The sequence below is a fragment of the Amblyraja radiata genome, chromosome 3 (genome assembly GCF_010909765.2).
Source record: "Amblyraja radiata isolate CabotCenter1 chromosome 3, sAmbRad1.1.pri, whole genome shotgun sequence".
Classification (NCBI taxonomy): Eukaryota; Metazoa; Chordata; class Chondrichthyes; order Rajiformes; family Rajidae; genus Amblyraja; species Amblyraja radiata.
The window spans coordinates 75,006,685-75,019,176 of NC_045958.1; the positions used below are offsets into that span (position 1 = coordinate 75,006,685).

At 42.8% G+C, this 12,492-nt stretch overlaps 1 protein-coding gene across 4 annotated transcripts in view; it reads left to right on the forward strand.

Annotated features, from left to right (window-relative positions):
• The window catches only part of fam189a2 (family with sequence similarity 189 member A2), a 78,390-nt gene that overhangs the window by 14,460 nt on the left and 51,438 nt on the right, over positions 1-12,492 (forward strand). For 3 of the 4 annotated variants that reach the window (XM_033018106.1, XM_033018105.1, XM_033018108.1), the window contains exon 2: positions 1,810-1,866. The exons of the other annotated variant lie outside the window; for it this stretch is intronic. In XM_033018106.1, the coding sequence (XP_032873997.1) occupies positions 1,810-1,866 (57 nt within the window). The remainder of the gene's footprint in view (positions 1-1,809; positions 1,867-12,492) is intronic. 4 annotated transcript variants of the gene reach the window in all.

Consider the following 12,492-nt stretch of genomic DNA (forward strand, 5'->3'; position numbering starts at 1 on the left):
TGTGGTTCATTATGAGAAAAGGTTTATTGTAGCGATTTGACATAATAATGCAAGGTTTGGCCCAGGGCAGTTTTTCTAGTTTTGGTCTTCCTTAAGGATGGATTTACCTTCCTTGGAGAAGGAACAAAAGAAGTTTAACTGAATTGACTCCTGGGAAGAGGGGGGTCATCTTGCAACATAAGACTGGGTCTCTCTGTTCTCTGAAATCTCATTGACCAATTTGAGGTGGATGTTGGAAGTCCCTGGGGAAGTTCACTGGCTAACTGGAAGGCCATAAGGCTGAGATGGAATTTCTCTTGAGGATTGTGAATCTTGTGAATTCTCTGCCACAGTGGGCTGTGTACACTGAGTGGTTAAGAGTATTTAAGGCTCGCAGGGCAAATTTCAAAGAGATATGCAGGAGAAGTTTTTTTCTACACAGTGGTGGGTGCCTGTAACACGCTGCCAGGTGAGGTGGTGAAAGCAGTTACAATATGGCATTTAAGTGGCTTTTATATAGGTGCATGGATATGAAAAGATATAGATTGCGTACGTGCAGAGAAGATTAGTTTAACCTGGCATCATGTCCTGCACAGATATTATAGACTGAAGGGCCTGGTCCTGTGCTGTACTGTTCTAAGTTTCTATGAGAAGGCTTTATGGACTAATGTGGGGATTAGGCAAGAAAATGTAGTTGAGATGAATGACGAGGCATACTTGAGGGGCTGCTGCCTACCTCTCGTGTTCTTTCTACCACTGCTCTGGTTGATGTAAATGACAGTGCTCAGATGTGATGGGCATAACAAACCATGAGAACCAACGCAATTGAACAAGACCGTTAAAAAATCAAAGTACATATTTATCACCAGAGATGATTATCGAGGACCTTTAGTGTCCTCTTGTTGAACTACTTAGTAGCAGGGAGTAAAATGCAAGTGTTTGCACAAGGGAATTGGCGATATCTGGAAAGGGAGAAATTGGCTGCAGCATTTTTGTTACAGGCAGCACAAAGCCCAAATAGGCCAAAGTTCATCTAGATTTGGGCCTCAATTCAAAATCAGATTTGTGCAGCTGATCCAAATTGTGTAGTCGTACAGAGGGGAGACCATTTGGCCATTGTGCTTGTATTGGCACTTTGATGTGTGGGGGGAATCTCTCCACTTACTGCCAGTCCCCCTTCTCCCCCACTGCCCTGAGACTATTACACATAATTATCCCATACGCCAGTGAAAGTTCCTATTGAAATTTCTTCCACTGCCCTCTCGGGCTGCAAATTCCTGATCACAATTTGCTGTGCAAGAAAACAAAAGTCTCCTGATTCCCTCTCGACTTCTGCTCATAACCTTTAACTATATTCTCTGGTTACTGAGCCTAACTGGAAAGAATACTTTATAGTTCGTTCAATTACTGCCCATTGTGAATATGAACACCTCTGTTAAATCTATTAACATTCTCTGTTCTAATTCACAAAAGGTTACTTAAAATACAAGTTTTCTTTTAAGAAAGGAGGGTTTTAATAAATGCATTTTGCTGTTTATAACTTTTTAATCTCAATTTACATTTGTTGTGCATCTGAGCATGAGTACAATCTTGTGTAAGAAGGAACTGCAGATGCTGGTTTAAACCGAAGATAGACACAAAAAGTTGGAGTAACTCAGCGGGACAGGCAGCATCTCTGGAGAGGCAGAATGGGTGACGTTTCGGGACTGAAGAAGAGTCTCGACCCGAAACGTCAGCCATTCCTTCTCTCCAGAGATGCTGCCCTTCCTGCTGAGTTACTCCAGCTATGAGTACAATCTTCCTGACTTGCAATTTCTTTCTTATTTGCAGGTAATTCTTTCTGGCATCTTGGGATTAACCACATGGAAAAGGCCAATGCTGCTTTTGGTAGGCAAGCTATGATTTTGTTTGTCTCTCCCATTAAGCCACATAGTGATCGAGCAGAATGCTTATAATAGAAGCACAGGGGATGCCCTTCAGCTCATTGTAATATTGCCAGGTCTTTGGAAGAGCCTACATCCGGTTTAGGCTTATTATTGTCATTTGTACTGAGGTACAGTGAAAAGCTTTTTGCATGCTATCCAACCAAAACAGATTATACGATACATTAATACAATCAAGCCAAACTTGAGTACAATACATAGAGAACAATCAGAAATAGTGCTAGGTTTGCAGGTGAAAAAGAGATTTCAAAGAGTAGGGTGATTGTATTGGATGATAGTAGGTCTTCTAAAATTCTTCTTTGAAATATTTATCCAATTGCCTTTTGAAAATTACTATTGAACCTACTTCCACTGCTCATTACTGATCACAAATCATTGTGTTGAAAATATTGTCCACCTCTTGCCCCAGGTACAAACATTCCGATCCAATTAATAATGTTTCACTGCCATTCTCTATTGGCTTCCCCAATTTCACTTCAGAAAGCTACTGTTTCTTTAGGCCCAGAGATTTCAATGTTGTCCTCATCTGTCACTTAATGAAAGTGTTTTTTGAATCTCAGAACATTAAGCACACAGCCATCGACAACATTTCCATTTTTCCATCAAAGTACTTGTGTGAACTCTTAGTTAATCTCGACTCCAAGCATCTTGCATATCGGCTCCTGTTCTGCATGAAACTGGTTGGGCCAGTAATTAGGAATAGGAATGGGAAGGAATACTTTATTGTCACATGTGACTAAGCACAGTGAGATTCTTTGCTTGCGTATAATGTATACAAATAGCAGCCACCTACGGCGCTGACAAAGTTACAAAGCACGCCGGCTTTGTGACGCGGGTTTGTGATGCGGGTCTTTGGTCAAAGTGCTTAAAGGCAGATATAACTTTGCCAAAGGTCTAATTCATCCAACAGAGTAGCAAAATCTTGATTTTTATCTTTTAAATCATTTTCACGAGGAACGTAATCCGCATGTAATTTTGTTAATACATTTTGTCCGACTTCGAAAGCCGTTGCTATATTTTATTGTTGCTTCTTTTCAGCTGCCTGCATTCCAAGTTCTTGAATTCCCTTCCTAATCCTCTTCCCTCTCTGCCTTCAGAAAATTCCTGATAATTTAACATTGGCCAAACTGATGGTCGCCTGCCATAATATCAGCAAATGCCAAAACACCCAGCAGGTCAGGCAGCATCAATGGAGAGAGAAACAGAGTTAATGCTTCATCATCTGCCCACAGATATTACCTGATGTGTATTTCTGTCTGCATTTCAGATTTCCAGCATCTATAGTGCCTTCCTTCTGATTTGCTGCCCCAAATCTTCCAATCTGTTCAACTTAGTGTTGCGAGATGTGATTCCATTATGTTAAATACTACACAGCTTCACACAGTACAACCTTGCGATGATGTATAAATACTGGAGGGAATTATTGATGAATTTTCAGTGCATCAAATGAGAGATGATTTTACAAGTCTCTTCGCTTCCCCCATTAACGAAAATAGCCTTAAGTGTCTCTCTTTATGCGTATCCAAAGGCAATTAAACTCTGCTTCCATTAAATACCCTGGGCTCATACAGCAGTGATTGTACAGTGTAGAAGAGCTGAAATAGTCTGCTGCAGTGTGACAATATGGGCTGCGTGAGCAATGGGTAGATTTGGATTTGAGAGAGTGACTTTGTTCCTTGCAAAAATGTTGCTCTGATATGCAGATACATATTCCCAAGGCTTGTATTTCTCTGGTGTCTCTTCACAGCCTCCAGGCATCCCAACCCCCAAAGTATTTTAATTGTGGAAAATATTGGTGTTTTATTTTCCAAAACAATAATAGAAAAGAGGGAACCAGGGCTAACGTTTCAGTATCAGCCCCAAGATGTTACCTGACCCGTATTTTCTGTTTGTATTTCAGATTTCCAGCATCTGCAGTATTTTCCTTTTGAATTGCTGCATCAAACAGTGCATGGCACACATTTCAACCTAGACTATGAAGTGTCCATGGATGTGTTTCCATTCTGTTAGTGGTAGCTGCATAAACGCAGCACAGAAAAACTTCAGTCATTTCAGATGCAACGTGAAGTAGGAACCATAGGCTGAGTTATGATGGGGGAACAAATTAATTGTTGCGATCTTTTTGACACTGTCTAAAATATGTGAGAAATGTGAAGAAGGATAATTTTAGTAAAAGCCAGATATAGATTATGCAATACAACTTGCTAAATTGGGGTGAAGGCACTGAGGGCAGAGGAGTGGCAGGATGTAGTTTCCCACAAGTAGTTTAGTTTAGAGATACAGCGCGGAAACAGGACCTTCGATCCACCAAGTCCGGGCCGCAAGCGATCCCTGTGCTATCCTACACAATCTCCTAGCACAATCCCACACTATCCCCTAGCACTATCCTACACAATCCCCTAGCACTATCCCACACAATCCCCTAGCACTATCCCACACAATCCCCTAGCACTATCCTACACTCCTGGGACAATTTACAATTCTTACAGAAGCCAATTAACCTCTACGTTGTAGGAATGTGGGAGGACATCGGAGCACTTGTGGAAAACCCACAAGGTCACAGGGAGAACGTACAAACTCCGTACAGAGAGCACCGAACCTGCGTCTTTGACGCTGTAAGGCAGCATCTCTACTCTACTGCCCTGCTCTGTAATGTTCGTTCTTTTCTGACCTGCACTCTAATCATTCACCTCTTCCAGTGATCGCACCTGCATGAATCTACAGGCACCCTCCACTCTCTGCCCCCTCCAGGAGGCATCGCCAGCTTTGGCTGGACCAATTCCCCTGAGGTTTCCTCTCACAATTGTCCTGCTCCCACTGTCTTCTCCTGGTCAATGACCATTTATAATTTCTGTCAAAATCATCGACAATAATATGTAAAGAAAGTCAAGATTTTAAAAGAAGTGTCTTTAGTTGGTCATAGAAGATAAGTATTTAATCCTCAAGTCGTGGAATGATTCTGGAGGGCTGGGAATGCCATTGGCATTTATGTTTTTTCTGAAATCTAGTATCAGCTGGTGTTACTAGATTTGGTCGTTAACACACTTTCTCCTTGAAGGTCATGGGTTCAAGTCCCACCCCAGTGTGACTTTCACCCATTTTTTTTATCATATTACTGAACTTGTATCTTAACACAATCTTAACACAATTGGTGCTGCATAAACGCAGCACAGAAAAACTTCAGTCATTTCAGATGCAACGTGAAGTAGGAACATGGGCTGAGTTACGTTGGGGAAATCAAAATAATTCTTGCGATCTTTTTGACTGTCTAAAATATGTGAGGAATTTGAAGAAGGGTTTCGGCCCAAGATGTTGCCTATTTCCTTCGCTCCATAGATGATGCTGCTGCACCCGCTGAGTTTCTCCAGCACTTTTGTCTACCTCTTAACACAATATATTGATTGAAAATTTAAAAAAAACATGCAGATGCTGGAAATCTGAAATAAAAGCACAAAATATTAGAACACTTGGCAGGTCAGGCAGTGGCTGTGGAGGGAGAAATGTTTAACATGACCTTTCATCAGTCAGAGTATTGAGTATAGAAGTTGGGAGGTCATGTTGCAGTTATATAAGCTGTTGTGAGGTCACATTTAGAGTATTGTGTTCAGATCTTGGCACCGTGTTATAGGAAAGATGTTGCCAAGCTGGAAAGGGTGCAGGGAAGATTAACGAGGATGTTGCCAGGACTCGAGGGCCTGAACTATTGGGAGAGGTTGAGTAGGCTAGGACTCTATTCCTGGAATGCAAGAGGATGAGGGGTGATCTTATAAGAGGTGTACAAAATCATGAGAGGAATAGATTGGGTAAATGCACATAATCTCTTGCCCAGAGTAGGGGAATCAAGAACCAGAGGACATAGGTTTAAGATGAGGGAGGATATATTTAATAGGAACCTGAGGGGTAACTTTTTTACACAAAGGGTGGTGGGTGTATGGAACAAGCTGCCGGAAGAGGTAGTTGAGGCAGGTTTGTAACGTTTGAGAACAATTTTGACAGGTACATGGATAGGATCGGTTTAGAGGAATGTGGGCCAAATGCAAGAAGGGTGCGACTAGTGCGGATGGTACATTGGTCGGTGTGGACGGTTTGCCAAAGGGCCTGTTTCCTCACAGTATGACCTTTCAGTACAATCAAAACCTTCTGTTTCTTTCACAAATGCTGCCAACCCTGCTGCGTTATTTCAGCATTTGAGCTTTTACAGGTTCTTCCCAGGTTATGAATGGCCAACTTGTGTACAACTGTACATACAAATAAGCGTTTGGGAGACCTGCGGGCTGAGTTTGCCGGCTGCTGCAGGCATCGGCCACCGTGTGCAAACTTGGGTCATGGCCGCACTTCTGACTCACTAACTGTTCTAGTTATGCGCGGTTCACAGGAACAGAGGCGGGCCCTGATCTGAAGAGGACTTGTATTGTATGTTCACAGAGGGTTTTTTTGCTGCTTCCTCCTGATCTCAGGAAGAATGAAAGCACTCTGTATAACAATTAGGAGGAACATTTCTAATTCTGGAACAGCTTACACTTTTGCTTTGCATTTAAAGATTCTGGTCATTGCTGGCTAGTTGGCATCCATACAAAACCAGCAGCATAATGAGATCACTACATAAGTAAGACTCTCACACATCAATAGAGTCCAACAGTACAGTAGACTAACAATCTTAATGAGTTTCTGGCCTAACTTGGAGGATGCTACTTAGTTTGTCTCCAGCTGAAATTGTAGATTCTTCCATTGAAGGGGGGTGCGATATCTGTTCACTCAGTGAATAGTGAAGCAGGATTGGCAGTGAGAAAGACTCCTAGTGTCACAGTCTGAGAGGGTCGTTGATAAACATTGGCATCACGAAAGATTTGAGGTCCATCATGGGTTAGACAGAGTAAATATGACAGAGTAAAGATTTATACCTGAAACAACTTCAGTGAACCAGATCAAAAAACAAACTGCTGGAGGGACCCAATGGGTCAGCCAGCATCTATGGATGGAAACAGACAGACAAAAGTTTCGGGTCGGGACCCTTCTTCAAAACCAAAATGCCATCTTGCGTTTCCCTCCATGGATGCTGCCTGACCCACTGAGTTCCTTCAGCGGTTTGATTATTGCTGAAGACCCCAGCATCTGCAGTCTTTGCACCCCTCTAGATTACTAGTCTACTTTACTGCTGACTCCACTGATCTGTGTCAGAGGTTTATTTTCACAGAAAATAACACAGCAAAGTGCTGGAGTAACTCAGTGTCAAGCAGCATCTCTGAAGAACATGGATAGGTAACGCTTTGGGTCGAGTCCCTTCAAATGTCGCTCTGGAGAAAGGTCCTGCCCTGAAACATCACTTATCCATGTTCTCCAAGGATGCTGTCTGACCCGCTGAGTTACTCCAGCACTTTGACTTTTTTTGTAAACCAGAATCTACAGTTCCTTGCCTCTACGTTTATTTTCATCGGCATGATGATCTATTTCTCCCTCTCAACCTCATCCTCCTGCCTTTTCACCTTTGACACCCTTATTAATGAAGAACCTATCAATCTCCACTTTATAAATGCCCAAAGGCTTGGCCTCCACTGCCATCTGTGGCAAAGAATTCCACAGATTCACTAACCTCTAGCTAAAGAAATCCCTTCTCACTTTCATCCTAAAGGTATGTCCTTTTATTCTAAGGCTGTACCCTCTGGCCCTAGACTCTCCCATTACTGGAACCATCTTCTCCACATCCACTCGTAATTGTTATGCTGCCATGTTTGTGTTGATATCCACCCTAGGCAACTCTGATATTCAGGAAGTTGGGATGACTTCATGCTGAGGGAGGTAGAATGCTTGAAATAGCATCATGTCAAGCAACCAGCCCTCCCATCATGGATTGGATTGGATTGGATTCAATTTATTGTCATTGCACTTTTCAGTGCAACAAAATGGTTTAGCCTGCAGTCATAACATAGAATAAATAACAAACACTCAACACAGTTTAAAGTCCCAAGTCTCTTCCCTCCTTGCTCTCCCTCTGCGCTGAGGCGATCCAGGCCTCCGATGTTGTGACCTCGCCGGGTGATGGTGAGCAAGTCCCGCGGCTGAATCCATGCTCCGTAAACGGGCCGGGGCGGTCGAAGCTGCCGCCCTCCAGTCCAGCGGACGCAGCTGTTGTTGCGGGAGCTCCGGAAAAACAGGTCACCAACCTGTGAGCTCCCGACAATGTCGTCCACTGGCCCACGGCCGAGCCTCCGAGGCTCCAAAGTCGGGTCGGAAGTTGGGTCACCCCGCAACCACAGCCCCGAGGTCGGCCAGCCTCGCGTTGGTAAGTCCTGGCTTTGCCTCCGCAGCCCCGAGGTCGGTCGCAGTTGGAGGCCGCCAGCTCCGCGATAGGCCTCAGTGCAGACGGACATGGAGACGGGGGATACGGCAGGAAAGGTCGCACCCCCCCCCGAAGGAAGTCAAAAAACATACCACACCCACCCCCCACACATACACAACTAATTAAACCGGAATAAACTGCAAGAACGGGACAAAAGAAAACAAAAAAAAGAAAAGACAAACGGACTGCAGGCGAGCCGCAGCTGCAAAGCAGCGCCACCACTTCCGCCACATCTGCTGCTTCTCACAATGTCTTTCTTTCAGTGGAGTTGTACTAAACTCTGTGTCAGAAGTACAGTGCACACATAATAATAATAATAATAAATTTTATTTAATGGGCGCCTTTCAGACATCTCAAGGACACCTTACATAGTAATCAGAATAACATATAATCGGAATATAACAAGTAATAAAGACATCACAGAGACACAAATTAAAAACAGAATTCAATCCAAAAACAGAAAATCAAAAACACAGTGTGAAGATGTGGTTGTCAAACTAATGGAAGGATAAGGAAGCAATGAGGGTTTGTTATTTTGAAGGTGTATCTATGAGCTGGTTGTTTAAGTTGCAGGAATTTGGAAAGCAGTTTACTTTTCTGTGCAGATGCTGTTTGCTGGAAGCCATGAGGTACTTTTCAGTGCGATTACTTTGAAAACTAATTCCGACAAACAGTACAGTATTAAAATCTGTAGAAAGGCCTTGACCCGAAATGTCACCTAATCCTTTTTTCCAGAGATGCTACCTGACCTGAGTTACTCCAGCATTTTGTGTCTATCTTTGGTGTAAACCAGAATCTGCAGTTCCTTCCTAAAGCACCTATTAGAAATCGAAAGGATTGCTGCCCTTTTGGAAATAATTTAGTCTTTATTAATTAGTTTTTTTCATGGCTCTATTTCTGTGACATGATCGGCCTATGTGGAGACTGCCTAATAACTCGCGACTTCATTCAGTACCATCAGTGACCCTGTGTGCTCTGTAATCACCTGTTTTCAGAATTGAACCTGGTGTTTTACAAAGCTGGAATGTAAGGTACCTTGTTCACTCCCATAAAATATAAATCCTCTTTACCCCCCCCCCCCCCCCCCCCCCCCCCAATCAAATGGCTAATCTCATCACGAGCTGCTCCTTACAAGGAGCTGGGAACTCCCAGAGGCTGATAACAGTCTTACCACTGGGCATCTTGTATATATGTGTCTTATTGTAAGATTCCTGTCCCAACTTACTTCTATTATTAAAGACTCATGGGCCGCCTATTATGTTTGATGTCTCCCTTTGCTAGTCAACTAAGGGATTATAAACTCAGGTTAGGAACCATTGCCTTAATCTAATTTCAGTTGCCTACCATTGATGATGAAACGGCAACACTGTGATAGAACACAATGTACATCTCTACCATCTTAATGGAGCTAAATGTCCCAAGATAGCTCAACAGTAGCGATTTACCATATACAAATTTTACATCAAGCCAATTCAGGAAATGTTAGGGTAGATGAATGAAAATTGAGTCAAAGGTTTAAAGTGCATTTTAAGAGATGGAGAGGATTACGGCGTTTGGGCTTTGGTACTTTTGAGGACAGATATTGCATTTGAGAGAAGCTGGAGGCCGTACGGTGAAAGGATTGGATCATGGACTTAAAGATGATCTGGCTTTTATACAGAAGTAAACAAAAAATGCTGGAGAAACTCAGCAGGTGAGGCAGCATCTATGGAGAAAAGGCGACATTTCGGGTCGAGGCGCTTTTATACGGAACCTGTTGCGCTATTCCAAAGCTCCAGTTTCTGCCATTGAGATGCCCTCAAAGTCCGAGTGTTGTAATATCGAAAATGGTGTCCTGACATCCATAGGCTTCCACAATCAGATAATGGCCCGGTAATTAATTACAGCCTAATTAATTAATTATACACAGATAACTAATGCATAGGCAGATAAGAAGCTAATCTGCAAAAGGCTCTGACATTGGGCATCCCACTATCTACTGTTCATATTGCAGATTTTGCAGGTCTATAGGATCTTGCCTCTTTCAGTCACTATTGTAGGGTGTGGTTGAGGGGTGGAAGTCACCTGGGCCACTATGGTGAGCTCCCCAGCTCTTCAAATGGCTCCTGCCCTTCAAAGCTTCAAATATACTAGGGAAAATATTCAGAGACATCTGATGTATTGAGAAACAGGGCATATTTTGTCAGGCTCTTTAATGTTTTGTTCGGGCTCTTTATTTAGAGTTATAGAATCATCCAGCACAGAAATAGGCCATTCAACCCACCATGTACGTGTCAACCATCTATATTTATCCCATTAACTCAGATTAAAATCATAAAAGATTGCAAACAAAAGGAAATTAATTGAATGTTTTGTAACAGAGTTTTAAACACACGTTGGGTGGAATTGGACATCTGAAACAATAGTTTGGTATAACGTTGCTTGCTGCCTAAAGGATTAACAGTAGGACTGGATGAAATGGATCACCCAGATTACAAGCATGGCGTTGTTTACACTCCCACATTTAGTTTGCTCTAAAGTTTAGTTTGCCCTAAAATGTAAAAGCTATTGCATAGGGGCAGCCTCCAGATGAAGGTTTTTTAATTAAGTATTGGGATGCACTTGCAGGCAATGTGCTCTGTGTATAGCATGATGTCAACTTTGGTAGTGATCACTAGACACAATGTATGGAAAAACCTGAAGGAATTTGCCTAACAACAGAAGGTTATTAAAATTAACAGTGTATATTTCCCGTTATTTGGAAAGTACTTTTAGTATTATATAATGAGATAAAATTTGGACATTCCAAAAATGGGCTTGAGTGGCCCAAGTCTGGCTTCAGTCCCTGAAATGTAATCCGTGGAATGTAACAAGTTGGATATTGTAGGCTATCACATTGTAACCACATGGATGAAGATCTGATGGGAAGGTAGAGACAAGAAAACAAGGGATTGATGGGAAGGTAGAGACAATAAAACATGGGATTGATGTAGGATTTGTGTCAATAGGTGGTGATTTGTCAGTACGGACATGTGGACCTTGCATTAAACGTTATTCCCTTATCATGTATCTGTACACTGCGAATGGCTCGATTGTAATCATGTATTATCTTTCCGCTAGCTAGTTAGCACGTAACACAAGCCTTTTGCTGTACCTCAGTACACGTGACAATAAACTAACCTACAGTAATTAGCATTGGCTTCTGAGCTAACGCCCCTTCCTTTCATATGAAACAGGTTCACAGTTGCAACAACACATTGTCAACAGGGTAAAACCAACCTGTCTCACAATGGTCTCAGTGTCTGAGGAGCTAATTCCACAGCATGGTTCAGATTATATCCATCTGGGGACATCGTGGAATGACTCGTCCCAAAACCCTACACCCATTTCTATCTTGTCTTTCTTTATCAATTTCCTCATCCTGCTGTGATCTAAAATGCTCCCAATCTTCAGACTTTCTGCTGTTAGTGGTGAGATTATTATCCTCCTCACTTGATTTGAAACTATCTCTGGTCCGTCATGGATTAATCATTTTTCTTTTTCAGGTTTTGTGCTGGAAAGGGTTATCTTTGCGAATTGCTGATTATTTCTTTCCCGCTAATTTAATTGTCCATGTTTCCCCACTGAATCCAAATATCCACAAAAAAGTCTCCTCTCATTGTGGTAGTGACTTCCTGTTTGGATTTAAGAGCCTCCTTTTGCATTGAATTACATCAGTTTAGTTCAGTTTATTGTCATATCATAAGTAACAGGAGCAGAATTAGGCCATTCGGCCCATCAAATACCACCAGGGCGGCGCCACACGATGGCAGCCTCGCCAACAGTTTGTCTGTCTTTTCGTATTTTTTGTTATTTTTAGTGTGTTATTAAAAGTTTGTGTTAATGTTCTCTGGTTTGTTTTATGTGAGGGGTGGGGTAGGCGGTCGGTGGAAACTTTTTTTCAACCTTCAATCTTGCCGGAGATGCGATTCTCTGCAGCCTAATATCATGGAGCTGGAGGCCTTGCTCGGGACTGACTTTGAGCCCCACCGCGAGGACGTGGACTTTCCATCAGAGCCGATCCCTTGCCTGGTATCCACGCTCCAACCGGGGCCTGCAGATTTCACCATCAAGGAGCTCGCAGTCACGGGTAGAGACAGATGTCGGGAAGCTCAAGTTGCAGAGGGTTCGATCAGCCCCGACCCAGGGTCAGATCGCCCAGCGCAGGGAGCTGACATTCCCCTGATGCAAGAGCTTGATCGCCCCGATGGGGAG